Below are 16,487 nucleotides of genomic sequence, written 5' to 3' on the forward strand. Positions count from 1 at the left end.
CAGTGCTGCTCAAAAGTTGGTCAGTGTGATCTACACCCCCCATATTTTTGTTATAATTCAAAATGCAAACTGGCTTGAGAACAGTATCAGTGATGTGCGCTTTTTTCTTAGGGGGCTCGGCCATGGAGAACTTATCAATTGTTGACAGCATGTGCACATCTCGTTTGTCAGTGTATTTTAGAGCCATCATCCCATCTGAAAACTTAGCAAAAACTTCTCCTTTTTGTAGTGGTGGGAAAATAGGCATCCCTTTTCTGTTTTTTTTGACAGTTCCACAAATATTAGATCCTTTTTGCCTCAACAGAACAGCTAGAGTTGGACTGGTATAATAATTGTCAACAAATACGTTATACCCTTTTTTGAATAGAGGCTCTAATAAAGTAGTGACAATAGCCCCACTTTTGCCAATATGATACTTATCTGCTATTTCAGTCTTAGCACCTAAGTATAACATTATGTCCCAGATATATCCACTGTCACTCTGGCAAAGTTTATAAAATTTGATACCAAAACGGGCTCTCTTCGTTTTGATGAACTGTTTGAAACTTAGACGTCCTTTGAACAACAAAAGTGACTCATCAATGCTGAGGTTCTGGAAGGGAGTGTACAGATCTTTGAAGCTCTGTCTTAATTTCTCAAAAGGAGCACGGATTTTATACATACGGTCATTCTTCGGTTGCTCATTGTTTGAAGAGAAGTGTAAAAATTTTAAAATGGCTAGAAATCTGTCCCGTGACATCAATTTGGAGAAAATTGGTACATTCAAGATATCCCTGGTTGACCAACAATCCCGGATATCATTCAATCCATGCACTGACACCAGCAACCAGACACCAAAAAATAAATATAGTTCATCCACAGTCAGATCTGTCCACTTAGCGAAGGAAGAATACCGACCAACGCGGCCCATCGCCTCACCAGCATAATCTACAAAGTTGTTTGTCTCAGTGACAATCAATACCATGAGATCTTCATTAAAAAACTCTTTGAAGAAGTCAAGCTCCCTGTTTTCACATGTCAAATTGGAATTATATCCGACATTTACCTGGGTGAATGGATGGGGAGAGGGCCTTCGCTTTTTAGACTTCCATTTGATATTGGCAGTATCGAAGTTGAACTCATCATCTGAACTACTGAGTTCATGAACTGGCTCACTCTCTGCTACATTATTATCAGGGTCCACTACACCACTTTCTATATCGTCAATATTTTCCACTGAATTTTGTATGGAAACAGTATCACCACTAGAATCATCATCTTCAACAGGTAGTTCAAAATCCTCATTTTCACTCTCTGATTCACTCTGTGTTACAAGTTCCCGGATTTCAGATTCATTCAAGACACCTTTAGCACTCATTCCGACACTCAAACTAAATATCCGCCGCGAAAAACCCGGAAAAATTGCGATAAAAGCAGTCCGAAAGTGAGCATTACAGACATAACCCAACAACTAATTTGTAAACAACATTCGGCGAGGAAAATCATGTGTTGCTGAGGAACGCCGGCAACGAAACTTGTTTACGATTATTCCATCATGTAGTTCATTTCATTGCCGACAGATAGCACTACCTATTTAACCCTCTGCGACAAGCGATACTCGCTCAAGAGCGGCAAATACAAAAAGAAGTTACGAAACGACTATAGTCGGGCGTAGGCTGTGGGCGCGGTTTTCGAAGGACGACTTAAGTCGGGCGTAGGAGTCAAAGGGTTAAGAAAACTCACCGAGTGGGATACATGAGACTGTTGGACTACGGACAGTGACGGAAACTGATTGATGAGAGGCGTCCAACTTTGGTGAGTCTCCGTTGGGATAAGTGGCGTCACATCCTCTGAAGGTTGGTGTCGGAGGGGCTATTCGTGAGGGGCCTGGCTGAGCACTGTAAAAAACACCTCATTAATAATGGTAGAAAGACATAGCGAGATTTATTTAAAACCTACAAAATTTCTCGATAAAACTGCTTTATTCTCAAATTTTTTCTCTCTGTATGAAACACTGAAGGTTACTTCACTCTGATTACAAATTGAGAGTTGCAATTTACAGAAATAGGACAGTAGACAAGGTCTGTACTATAGAAAAAACAAACGTTTTATCGAATTGTTTATCAATGTTTTAAGGAATATTATGTTGTGTTTAGGTTTTTGTTTTATCTTTGAAATCTCATGTAGACATCGATTTACACAAAGAGAAATTCGAAAATCGACTTCTAAACGAGATATTGACGAGTATTTTTAACACAGATAAAATGGAAGTTGTATTATACAAATGATGTCATTTGAATTTTTGCTATTTAATCAGTGTTAACTGAAAACACTTAAATCTTTTCAGAGTTTATTCCTAGATTTTGTGTTGCATGATTTGTTTCCCTTGTGAAATTTTGCAGGAAAAAACATGTCACATAGCGCTTTTATTCATACCTTGTATATGCCTATTAAGGAAAAGGGTGTGGTTTGTGTCTATCAGATGTTTAGTCCCTCTTGGTTAAACTGGGGGTGTCAAATATTCAAAAACGCCAGCTATATCCAGCGAATCTGTGTCATTGAAATCTCCTTACTTTCAACACTTGACAACCCTCCACTTAGCGACAGTTCTATTTTGATGTTATGATTTTAAGCTACATTCTCAGATTCATTCATTATACAGTTGTCTTGATCTATTGCAAGATCAGCCATTTTTTACTTGTGGATGAAACTTAAATGCGGGGTCCTTGAAGTCTCATAATCCTCCAGAGGAGGGAGCAAGTAAAATAAAAACATAGAATTGTTGGTCTTTACTTAAAGTTTAACCCAGGATTTTACAATGAAAAAATCTCAAGTGTACTTACTTCGATGAGAGTTTCATCAGTGAGCGAGCGACTGAGTTCATTTCAACAAAGGAGATTGGGAAAATTCCGATTCGACTTCCTAGTTTTCCTTCTGCCCAATTCTCATCCACTCTCCGTATCACAGTGATGACTTCACCCTGAAAGCAAATAAAAAGGATTTATCACTACAGAAATTCTAAGTGTGTTTGATTCATGATTTATGCTCTAGTTCACCTCAACTGTGGACTTTTACGCTTAATTATTTGAGACTTGCAATAACAGGCCTAATATAAAAAATAAACTCTTTTTTTTTTGTTGACGAACAAAATTTTTTTCTAGACGGATGATAATTCAAATTTTGAATTTTCTGTAAAAATGAGATAGAAAGCCTTGCATATTTAATTCTTGTGTCGCAGATAAAAGCTCATGATTCATTTCCCTCTTCCCTCTCAAATTTCTACAATTTTTGTAAGTGTAAATCTTACATCCAAAAAACTTCAAAGCAGTGCTCAACAAAAATTCTTCTTCTTGAAAAAGCGCAGAAAAACCAATTAAGTTATACTTAACAAGGGCAATGAAGATTCATGAAAATACTCGTATGAAGAAAATAGGTATAGCAGATACCTAATCCAGGGTTCGATCCGAGTTGCTTCCTTCATTTCTGCTTATTACAAAAAGGAGATATTGCACAAAATGCACTTCAATAACACATGAGATACGCAATCCTTCCGGCGGATATCTCATATTTGAGAAATTACACGCCTGTCATCTCAGTATCTCGCAAAATGTGCTATTTTTCCTGCAATTTTGTGACAAAATAATGAGAAATAATGCACTTGATAAATATTTTATGAGTAAAGAGTACAGATAAATTTGAGCATATTCATTACCTTGCTGAACGTTAGACAGCCTTCTTCATCATCACTCCGGCGAAAATCAAAGAGAGCTTTACACTGTGGATTATGCATTGGTAAGGGTATTAATACCTGCAACAAACACGAACACGTTTTTTCAAAACAAAAAGAAGGTAAAAATTAAAAGAATATTTTTTGTGAAAACTTGAAAGACGGAGTTAATTAGCATGTAAGGCAGCAGAGTCTTAATGTAACATTGTACAGTTGCACACAATTGAAGTGCTGGAACTTGCATTCTATCCTTAGGCTCTTTATCATTGTGTTAGACGAACTTGGATGTTCTTACAAGATATGAAGACCTACATGCCTGAGTTCTTAGTGGTACACTGCTGAATTCAGTCTTTGAACTTGGTAAAATAACGTTAAAACTGGATGAGTAGGAAAAAAATCCCTGACTTTTCCAGATTTTCCTGGGACCAAAATGTACAAAATGGGCCTGTTGCAAACTTTTGTTAGAGCAAAAATAAGAGTTGTTTCTTATAGATAATGCCTCAAAAATCACGATGAGCGCATTGGCAAAGTCTGAAATGCACTCATAACTTCACAGTCTGCGTAAGAAATTTGCGGTTTTTTGAGCTTCCCGCTTCAAAAGCGATACTACGGCACAGGTGAACATTTTGTAAGAGGAGTCGTTCCATCGTCGGCAATACTCATCATGGCCGACGCCAATCCGCCAAAACACGTGTGATGGGACGAGATAATACCTGAACTGGATTAGACCAGATAACAATCGGCGTGTTTTAACGTTCATGTTTTCCACGCCCGCATTGATTGACCTTGAACTCTCCTCAAATTACACGCAAAACTGCGCGCAAGTGTCGGCCATGATGAATATCGCCGACGATGGAGCGACTCCTCTAACAAAATGTTCACCTGTGCCGTAGTATCGTTTTTGAAGCGGGAAGCTTAAAAAAACGCAAATTTCTTACGCAGATTGTGAAGTTATGAGTGCATTTCAGACTTTGCCGATGCGCTCATCGTGATTTCTGAGGCATTATCTATAAGAAACAACTCTTATTTTTGCTCTAGCAAAAGTTTGCAACAGGCCCATTCCCTGACTAATAGCAAAAAAAAAAAGCTCCTAGAGCTGAAAATGAAACGTTTTCGGCACCAATTGTGCTGCACATGACAGAAACACGTGAACCTTTTTTCTTAAAGATACAATCATTCAATAAAATAAATGTACTTAGCAAGGCTTTACTGAAACCTATCCCTCTTTTCCCTTTTCTGAGTGTCACTCAGAACATTGAGTCTGGACCCCAGACTGCGACTCGGTTTGATTGTGAGGATAGTGCTATTGTTTTTTCAAGTTTTAGGATTTTCCAAATTTTCCGACTTTTTCATAAAATTTCATGTTTTCTAGACCTGCAGACACCCTGTGGATGTATAAGTGGTTCAAAAATATCTTATAGGAGATCGAATGGAGGAGGTCCACTTACATTGACATAACTTAAAGGAAAAACACCAGAGGTGCCACCACAATCTCCTTGGCACCACTCTGAGTCAATTTTCTTTCGAAGAAGGATGACATCTCCTTTCTTGAAGCTTAAATATCTGAAACAGACGATGAAACACATTATTTCAATTTAAATACTGAATTGATGAGTGAGACAGTAATTTAGGCAGTAAAAAGACAAGTTGCTTGTTATTTAATTCATAGAATTTTGAACATCTTTGGAGCTTGGCAAGACCATTACTATATGGTGCAGAACTGAAAACATCACCCTCTTTAACATTCTCCCCCTTTCAATTTTGTTGCAGGAAAATCAACACGGAAATTGTAATCCATGAAAATAGTAAACATGCATAATTTGCTATCATGCGTTAAATTCAGACTTAACGAGGCGATGTTAATTCGATGACTTTGTTCGAAGAACCACAAAAGAATTTAAAAATAAAAAACAGAGTAATATAACTCACGATATAGTCTCATAATATTTTCTATCACAAATTTTATTAGTGTGATCTAAAGCATCCTTAGCGCAACTCAGGGTGAACTTGAGTTGCAATGCTGATGCCAGAGATCGAGCTGGCAAAATGTATCTGCCACATGGGAAAAAATTACATTCATGTGACTAACATTACACTGTATTTAGCCCTGTAAACTCACTGCATGAAGTAGAAGAAGCGAAAATGGAATAATTTTAGAATCTTCATTCGAATTTTATGCCATTTTCACCTTCATCAAATTTCACCCCTGAGCTTTGAATAAGTTCAAAATCATAGGAGACTCATTTTTTTTTAAAATACATTGTTTTCTTTTTTGTCAGAAAATATGTCAACTTTTGAAGTTGTAAACTTTAAACTTACCCAGGTTCTGAAGAGGAGTAATCGTACATGGCTCGGGCGTGGGGTTGATTTGGCAAAAATAAAACCTGTAAAATATATGGAATAGGAGTAAATTTAAATCGGGACATTTACTCAAAATGATTTCTCAGCTTAATTAATTGGTAACGTTTTTACAATTTGATTTTAAAAGTCATTAAGTATATTGCCTTTACTGGTTATCTTAGACCAATTGAAGCAAAATTCTTTGTTTTATAATCCCTCCTCCCATAATATTTTTTAGAGAAGACCAAAATATGTATTTCTGCAGTTCCATTGTTGATACACTGATTTTAAACCACTTTTAGGTAAATTGCTATATATAATAGAAATTTCGGAACATGCAATGCCACATTCAAATTAAGTATTAACCATTAATCCAGCAAATTTACATTTCATCCAGTCACTCCAGTTCCTCTCTTATTAAAGAACACAGAGTCACAGGCTTTCAAAGGAAATTTCCAGTGGAAATCTTAAAAATTGGCAACCTCCCACAAAGCTGCTAATAACAGGGACTTGAGTCCATCATCAAGTCCTCCAGATCATCTAATGACTGGAATGATACACTTCCCACACACCAATTCACTTTCGATTGGATGCCTTTATACTGTTGCCATGTTGCATCTGGCTTGGCACAATGCAGAGGCTTAAAGTAGCAGAGATTAGACTACATTTCAAAAATCGATCAGGAGAGGCAAATTCGCATCTAATGAAATTTCACAACTGTAAGTATACGCAACAGAGCTTTTGAAGCAGGAAACTAACAGATTATCTCTTGCTAGCACCCAACAAATATTAAGTTTTGGAGATAACTGGAATTGCTGCATGAAGAGAATTATGAATCGGAAAAAATTAACCAAAATCAGCTTTTCAAGACTAAATTCCAAGTTGCCTAAGTTTTGCTTTTTATAGGAAAACCAACGGTACAATGTCTTAAAGACTTTATAAGAGTATTTTCTAAAATAGGTAGGGCTTTTCTTTGTCCTAGAATATTAGACTTACCGGTTTTGTATTGACATACGTCCTAGCCTGTTCCGAAGAGGCATGAAACGGAGTTAACTTGGAGGAAGCTTGCATTGGTTGTGACGGAGAGGAGTGTACCGATGAAGTCATAATAAGAGAATTATTACTAACTGCTGACGGGACAAATCTGAAACAAACATTTACTCCAATTAATTCTTTTATCCGATGAAGAGATAAAACAAGGTATCGAAGAACTTAATCTGTTTTGTGAGAATAATGAACATGTTTCTTGTTTGTGTTCAACGATACATTTTTAGTTAAATTAAAAGAAAGACACGTTTTGGGTATCATTCACAAAACAATGAATAAAACTTGTTAGAGACTCGTCTCAATTGTAATGATTGAATAATGGGCCTGTTGCAAACTTTTGCTAGAGCCAAAATAAGAGTTGTTTCTTATAGATAATGCCTCAAAAATCACGATGAGCGCATCGGCAAAGTCTGAAATGCACTCATAACTTCACAGTCTGCGTAAGAAATTTGCGGTTTTTTGAGCTTCCCGCTTCAAAAACGATACTACGGCACAGGTGAACATTTTGTAGAGGAGTCGTTCCATCGTCGGCAATAATCATCATGGCCGACGCCAATCCGCTAAAACACGTTTGATGGGACGAGATAACACCTGAACTGGATTAGACCAGATAAAAATCGGTGTGTTAACGTTCATATTTTCCACGCCCCGAATTGATTGACCTTGAACTCTCCTCGAATTACGCGCGGAACTGCGCGCAAGCGTCGGCCATGATGAATATCGCCGACGATGGAGCGACTCCTCTAACAAAATGTTCACCTGTGCCGTAGTATCGTTTTTGAAGCGGGAAGCTTAAAAAAACGCAAATTTCTTACGCAGATTGTGAAGTTATGAGTGCATTTCAGACTTTGCCGATGCGTTCATCGTGATTTTTGAGGCATTATCTACAAGGAACAACTCTTATTTTTGCTCTAGCAAAAGTTTGCAACAGGCCCATTTACCTTGAAAGAGGGAAAATTCATTAGGAGCTTGTCATAAAAACTAATTTTCTAATGTAATGTATCTTGTTAAACCAATTATATGACTTATTTTGACAGGCTTACTTAAGAACTGAGTGTACGACTTAACTTAACTAAGTAGATAGAAACTGAGTCACATTTTGGAAAACCATGATGTGGGAGTAATTTTGATCTAACCTTGAGTACTTAAAAACGAGAAAAAATAATTTGAAAAGAAAGTAAAAGTTAAACTTTATTTCCAGTATAGTATATTAAGTACAAGGGAATATAACTTGGAGCTTCTTTTCAAAGTTTGATATTGATAATAATTGGTTCTTTCTATTAAATGAAAACTTATTATGCCATTAGAAATGAACTTTTATTCGTAACTGTTTGAACATCAACTGAAGAACCTCTACGTTTTACCTTCAGTTAATGACAGACTTCTTTACATTCATTGATAGGGGCCATTCATAAAATATGTAACACTAAATTTTGGATTTGTTTACCCCTCCTCCTTTTACCATTCTTGTGACATAGAGTACTATCTCTTAACACGTAAGAGCAAATTTTCGAAATATTCTCTTCCACCGTCCTCCTCCTTAGAGCGTTTTTTATTTCAGGAATGGCTCCTCCTGCCCCTAAACAGGATCACTGTCAGATCTTCTTTGCAAACTACATAATTGAATGGAAGCAAACTTAAGAGCTCATAGGCACAAGATATAGTAGAATTTTCTTCGACTATAATAAGAATATTTGTTACTTACCTGTGATTTGTGGGTGTGGACGGCCCGAGAGAATTTCGCTTCGGTCGTGTACCATTGGCATTTTTCATGCCCTCGAGAATTCGCATGAGTAAAACATTGGGTGGCAACTCCTCGATCTTGCAGTCCACTAAGACTCGGCACTCCGGGCATCGCAACTCCTTGTGAGATGAATATATCTCTTCCAGGCATTTTCGACAAAATGTGTGCTGGCAAGGGAGTACCTTGCTTGATGTGTCCAGCCGCTCCAGGCAGACTGAACACTCAAGAAGGTCATTGAGCGTGCACTCGTCCATTGCTCACAGCACTGCAAGATGGATCTTGTTCAGTCTCATTTTTGAGATGGAGTGTCTGCAACAGGATTTACAAAATTAGAGGAAAAAATAGGGACGAAGAAAATGAAAATCTATCTCAATTACTGATGAAATTCTTAGTTTGCAAAGGTAAGGTTCGGTTACTTGAATTGCCTCAGTGCAAGTTAAATGTTGACTAGATCATTTCAAGCAAAGATTTCCAGAAGATTTTCCTCTGATAAGAATTTGAGGGTTGAACTCAAAATTACCCGATAATTCAACATGGCGAAATGAAAGCATAATATCTTCACCTGCCGGCCAAAGTATCACTAGCGCCATGAGACGTTTCAAAATTTACGCCACCATATTATTTTTTCGCAGAGAAATTGTTGGTTGAATCTGTTTGAAAATTTCACTGAATTTCATCGGCAGCAAAAAAAAATTCAGCGAAATTTGCGGACAGCTTCGTTGACCAATTTCTCAGTAAAAAATAAAATGGCGGCGGAAATTTTTAAACGTTGCATGGCACTTGTGATCCTTTGGCGGAAGGTGACGATATGTAGATCAATGGCAGTAAGGTACACAAACACATGAGCTCTTCAGACATCTAGGCATCACCAAACCATTGCTTATGAACTGCTTTCCACAGGAATACATGGATTTCAAAAGTAAAAAAGACTTCGGTTCAAATCTGTTTTCAATTAAATTTAAATCTATCAAAAACGTAAAGAGCCTGATTAAATTAGCTGCTATTTAACAGGGAGGAGCTAAGTATCAATATTACATTTAGCATTGACTAGACTACAAATATCCTCAGAGAGTCTTAGAAAGAGATAGAGAAGGATCTCAGACGGTGATTTCTGAGAAAAGGGGCTAGGCTGAGTGAGCGGGGAGTATTAAATACTTAAAATCACTATCCTTATGGCAGATAGATTTGGCACAAAAAAGGACAGTCATACATTATAGCTGGGTAGTTTGAATCACAAATAAAATAACAGTCACAGTGGTTAACGGAATCCAAGTTAAGTGCTCGGTGTTAGATTGTGCCTCCAAACACACATCAACAGAGAAGAGCATTCAAAGCGAAGCGTAATTCTAAGCCCCATGCCCGAAACCGATGCTGATGAACTGCTAATATTATAATCTCTACTTCAAATAGGTATGTAGCTATTTATTTCAGGAGGAAGATTCAAAGGATCAAAGTACAGAGTTGGGCGGATTATCAAACGAGAATCGTAATCACTTTCGGCCATGTCCTTTGAACCTTTGAAAGCTAACCTCACTTGGACAAACTGCCCACAGGATTACGGTCAAATTAGAGGCAAGCAATTTTCAAACGGATTGCAAAGTGTCCAGTTAATTGAGCGACGAAAAGGACTGAATATATTTGAATGAAGTATACAAATTATTCAGAAATCTTACTTGGGTTAGTAACAACAAAGGCAGGAAACGGACTGGTTACGCCTGCCTTCTTGTGTGGTATGAGTTGCCTAGTAACATCTTACTTTTTGAATTGCTCCAACAGAAAAACACGGCACTAAGATTGCGAGGGATTTCGAGGAACAATGCGAATCGCACTATAAACAACGAAAGATACACTAAAAACTAAACTAAGTTGATTTTTACAGAAAAACGACATAGCAACTTATGACTATCACGAATGCAATGCACTTGCAGTGCAGTTAGCTTTACAACGGACCACACCGCACTCTAGTATCCGATTCGTGATTCGATGAATTGGCCACTGTTGCCGCATTGTGTATTGTTCATTCATTCGCATTCTTTTGTGATTCGCTTGATTAGTTCAAACGATTTTTTTTATTTCATCATAACATTGATCACTGTATCCAGTTAATGATATTCTGAGCGAAGCTTTTTCGAACTTCTCACTTAAATGTAAGTATACGCTAACGGAGCGAATGACAAAACCTATGGATTAGAAACACACAAGATCACACTGATCAAACGAATTTCCTGCCGATTTTAAACATTCCACCTGACAGCTCCGCGCAAGCCCACGAACTCTACTAGTTCACATCGGATTTTTGAACTTTCCGCATAGCTTTTGCTCAGCAACAGAGAGATGAGAAATCGAGCTTTGCATTTGACGGGGAAGGGGGGGGGGGGGGAGGAGATCATCCCCATTCATTTCAGGACCTTTCGGAACAATATTTAAGAGTTGGTTCCGTTGGCGACTCGTAGTTGTAAATGCAATGATGACTCTAACGAAAGAGATTCTTTTAATACAAATTAAAAAATTACGGAAATATTGCACGGAAAAAATTAAATTGCTAACTTAACAATTTGTAGTTTATAATGGTTTCAGACATGTTTCAATGTAGATTTTACAATAAAAAATGCTAATTTAACCACCCCCTGATTGAATTAACTTTCCACTGTTGTAAAAAAGTACATTTGAATTATGTTGGACTTATTTTTTTTTTAACAATTTACTTAATTGTTAAATTAGCAATCCGTTGTATTCCGTGAGTATTATTGTTTTCCGGCAAAAATCTTCTACTACGATATAAAATCATGAGAATGACGCGTAACGCATAACGCCTTAGGTACGAGGCTACGAGGCTCTTCGCGCGAGGTTGGCCCGCGAAGCGGTCAGGGGGCTTATCCCTAGTGAAGTTAAATCATTTCGAAGGATTTAATTATGCTGATATTGCTGGAAAGTTTATTTTAATTACTTGGAGGTATATGATTGAAATTTAGCACTTAAATGGAAAAAGATTTAAAAAAATAATAATGAATAAAAAATGCCTAAATAGAATGGAAAAAATGAAGTTCGGTAAAAAAAATAAAAATAAAAAGACAAAAAATGACACCTTGCGTAGAGCCAACGTACGATTAATAGGGAGACTAGAGCCCGTTTCAGATTACTTTTCCTCTTTTACTGTGTTCATGGGATGGGCGATTCCCTATCCCGCGCAAATAGCGAAAGAGCAGGAAAAGTAATCTGAAACAGGCTTTACAGTATCTCAAGGTGGTTGTAGTATGATGAGGATTGATGTAGGACTGATAGGGCTCTACGTTCAAAGGTCCCCTCCAAAATATTCAACACGGGTTCGTTCATAAAATATATAACGCTAAAAATCGGATTCGTTGATCCTCCTCTCCAATAACGCATCCTTAACGCAGGTTTATACCCCTCTCAGAAAAAAGAGGGGCGATTTCCTCGCCCAAAAGCAGAGAAATCACTAGTAACTTTTACTCAGTAGCTTTTCCCATGCTTCATTATTAGTGAAAAAATGAGAATGATGAAAGAAAAGATAAAATTGAAAAGACACTAAAATAACAGTGCAATGGGGAGAAAAGGATGAAATGCAACACCTAACAATAACAGTAATCAAATAAAAATGGAAAACACAAATAAGCGACACTATAACGTAAAGCACCCCTGATCTCCCGCACCCGTAAATAATGTCGTCACCTTTCCGGCCAAAGTATCACAATGCACCATGCGACGTTTTTCATGAATGATACGGCACACACTGCCGTTACCCTGGTAAAAATTGGCAGTAGAATCTGTGTTCCAAAATACCATAGACCTACAGCCGGCTGTAAGATTTCCAATAGCTCTTCCAGCCTTTTATAACCGATGGCGATTAAGCAACAGCCTGGCGATAAAGTGTATGCTAAAACGTTACTAATTACGGATGCTAGGACTTAGTGAGTTTTTGGACTACCGCTCTCTTTTTGGGCCGTAGTATCTTGATTTATTTTGCAAGTAAAGCTCCGTACTTTTGAAGGATGCCTGCCATTCCTAATATTTTGGAGCGCCTTCAATTTTGTATGATAATGTGCAATACCTCTAGTGTGAAATAGTTGCTACAAGCGCCGTGGTACGCGGTGGCGCGGCGCGGCGGGCGGGCAGCCAGCGCGGAAGGCGCATTGGCGCCTACAAACCTAACAGGGATACTTCACGCATTGCGCAATGCGTGAAGTATCCCTGTTAGGTTTGTAGGCGCCAATGCGCCTTCCGCGCTGCGCCGCGCCGCAGCGTACCACGGCGCTTGAAGCAACTATTTCACACCAGAGGTATTGCACAGTATCATACGAAATTGAAGGCGCTCCAACGTATTAGGAATGGCAGGCATCCTTCAAAAGTACGGAGCTTTCCTCGCGAAATAAATTAAGTACAACGGCCCAAAAAGATAACGGTAGTCCAAAAACTCACTAAGTCCTAGCATCCGTAATCAGTAACGTTTAGCATACACTTTATATCGCCAGGCTGTTGCTTACTCGCCATCGGCTATAAAAGGGTATGAGAAATTGTGTTGCCGGCTATAGAAGCTATTGGAAATCTTGCAGCCGGCTGTAGGTCTATGGAATTTGGAACACAGATTCTACTGCCAATTTTTACCAGGGTGATGCTAATTTCACTTCGATTCATATCACTAGGGGTGTTTGGGTGCCACCTAGACTTGGGCACCGAATTCCCTTACCGAATTTCACCAAAGGATGCTGATTTAACATTCTGGATGTAAAAAAGTGTACGAGAACTCACAAAACGCTGAATTTAACCGCCTCAGCAGTTAGTTGTACATCTTGACATTGCTAAAGTAACTGCTGCAGCGGTTAATTAGCGTATTGTGAGTTCTCACACACTTTTTTACATCCAGAATATCAAATCGGCATCACTTTTTTTTTTCGGTGCACTCCCCAATTTTTAACAGTGTAGGCTTCAGAAAAAAAAAACCGCCGTGCGTGGCTCGGCTCCTCATCGAATCGACAGTCGGTGCATTATCAGTTTTACGACTGACTGCAGTCGGTATTTCGGTTAACATGCCGAATTGTTACCAAATCCCGGGTTGCGTGACCGATAAAGGTAGTTTGAGCACTCCCGCACAGTGGATCGAGTCAATAGGAGAGGTCGGACAAAATTCGGAAACTTTTAACGCTTATAACTCCGTCTATACAAAACTTTGACGTTTTAAAAGTGGTTCCAATGGTTTTCGTGAAATTTTCTGCTAGAAGCTCCCCTTGAAATTGATAATGTGATGAAATAAATATTAAAATTTGCAGTTTTAGTAAAAAAATACATGTTCGGACCTCTCTAATTGACTCGATCCACTGCGTCCCGGTGGCACACCCCTCCCGGCACTCCAGGCTTTGCTTTGTGAATGGAGGAGCCCCGCGCGTATGGCTCGTACGCACACGTCGAGTCGCCGTCATGAATGGCGGGAGGAAATCTATGAATGAACAAACTACGATTACGGGAGTAATCAGCTCTCGAGTGCGAGTGCCATGCCGCGGCAATAATTGTAATCGAACTGGGTAGGTCGTAGGAACTCACTTAATGGGCGACTCGGTCTTGCGTTGCGATCCATGACTTCTCCGGTCGTATCATCGCCGCGCACGCATTTGTCGGATCGTTTGAAGTCGCCGGAACGAGCGCGCGGCGACGTTAGCGCTCTCTGGACGGGCGAGCTGAGACTCTCTCGACGATCGTATTCTGCCCAGAGTTGCTTAAAGGAATTTCATTGAATGAAATTTCATGAACTTTCTTTTTCCCCCATGAAATTTCATGTAGTTCTTTTTCCCCCATGAAATTTCTTGAAATTTCCTCATGAAATTTCTTCTTATAATCTTTCACGAAATTTCTTAACTCTGATTCTGCCGCACTGGAAAAAGAAACACATTGGATCTAGAGTCCAGACTCTTAAAAACATCGACAAGAAAAAGGACTCTTGATTCAATCAGATTTAAGCTTAAATCAAAAGGAAATCCGCTCAAATTAAGAGGCTTGGTTCTTGATTTAAGCCTAAATCTGATTGAATCGAGAGTCCTTTTTCTTGTCGATGTTTTTAAGAGTCTGGACTCTAGATCCAGTGTGTTTTTTACCAGTGCGTGGTAAGGAAGAACGCCGTATGAACCTTCAGATGTCGCCAAGTTTTCTCGGATAAAAACCGAAATTACTGGGAAAATCGTGAATATTTTTTTCCAAAATTTTCAGACAATTTTGTACGTAATTTTATCTAAAATATCTGAAAAGTTCAAAGAAAAATGTGCATGAGTGTCGTGAAAAATACATGCTTTATCAAGGGAAATTTGGCAACGCCTGGAGGTTCATACGGCATTTTTCCTTGGCACGACAGTATTCTGAACGAGTGCGGTTACAAGGCAGAGTGATAATTGGACCGAGTTCATCATAAAGGAATTAACGCAACCCACATTTTCGAAAAAATCGAGTTAAGAATGTTTTCGAGTTTCAATAGTCGTATTCATTCCTCTGCCGAAAACTCAAGGAAGAGAAAAAAAATATAGCCTGTGTTAAGACTTAAGAGGGGTTAAAGTTTATTTTACACATCGAGCCTTATGGAGAAATACAATCTCAATCCTTTTCTCAGTTTCAACTTCATGTGGGTTGGTTCTCTTCTTGTTCAACTCGGTCCATAATTGAACGGATTACTTGAGCAGGGCATAATTGCCAAATTTGCAGAAATTGAGTATTCGACGGAATACTATTTTTCGAGGGCGGACGCATTTTACGACCGAGTCATTCTATCAAAATTGAAAAGTTTGCCCGTAAAAGGGGGTTTCTGCAAAATATTTGTTCGGATTGTAAGCCAAACTTATTTTGGAAGCTTTGAGAAATAGCTTTGGACATTTTGGACTTTAATTCCTCGTAGAAGCATCGGATCAGCATAAAAACATGATGGCGTGTTTCCAAAAATGCGCTGATGCTTTATGATTGATATACAAAACAAAGACCAATTTTACAATACGCCCCTTTACAGGCAAACTCCCTGTCGTCTTTAAACGTCTTATTCAGTCCTTAGATGTCCAGCGGCTGATTATTGAAATTGCTAGACAAAGCATTAGACAAATAAGACAAAAAAGATTTGGAGGGATCTATTGGTAGAAGCGGTGGTTGCAATGACAAATGAGCTGTAGTAATAGACTAACGAACGGCAACCACCAAGACCGACAGTTAGTCCACATTTCTTCCTTATCTATAGGAACCAACCATGTCAACCATAGATCGCTCTATACTCCCATGTCGTCTTTGTCTATCGCTTTGTCTATCAGTTTCAATAATCGGCCCGCAGGCCGGGTAAAATTGACCTGGGGCTTGCTAAAAACACGTGCCACGCGGGTTGTGTGGGGCTGGTACATACGAGCTTCAGTCATAGGTCTACAAATACATTCTAAAAAAGAATCAGACATCAAATTGAAAAAAAAGAAGAAAGAATCGAGCGTCATCACAGCCGAAAATAGGAGAGAAGTATGCGGGACTCGTTTTTTAAACTTTTCGCCTAAATCTGAGCGGCACCTTGTTGATAGAATAGACTGCATAGAGCGAAGCATTGCGAGTTCACGCCTCGTGCCATCGCGCCTTCAATTTTGCAAATGCAACATGGACATCCATCAAACACGAATAGTTGTA

General features: G+C 38.7%; 1 protein-coding gene across 1 annotated transcript in view; it reads right to left on the reverse strand.

The window, feature by feature from the left end:
- POSH (SH3 domain containing ring finger posh) overlaps positions 1-10,799 on the reverse strand; it is a 34,587-nt gene extending 23,788 nt beyond the window's left edge. Inside the window, 8 exon segments of the mRNA XM_019044356.2 lie at positions 1,723-1,877; positions 2,823-2,959; positions 3,692-3,787; positions 5,155-5,269; positions 6,026-6,090; positions 7,043-7,190; positions 8,799-9,146; positions 10,511-10,799. Coding sequence (XP_018899901.2) covers positions 1,723-1,877; positions 2,823-2,959; positions 3,692-3,787; positions 5,155-5,269; positions 6,026-6,090; positions 7,043-7,190; positions 8,799-9,091 — 1,009 coding nt within the window. The 5' untranslated portion in view covers positions 9,092-9,146; positions 10,511-10,799.
- Between the last annotated feature and the right edge of the window lie 5,688 nt (positions 10,800-16,487).

Source organism: Bemisia tabaci, chromosome 3 (assembly GCF_918797505.1).
Source record: "Bemisia tabaci chromosome 3, PGI_BMITA_v3".
Classification (NCBI taxonomy): Eukaryota; Metazoa; Arthropoda; class Insecta; order Hemiptera; family Aleyrodidae; genus Bemisia; species Bemisia tabaci.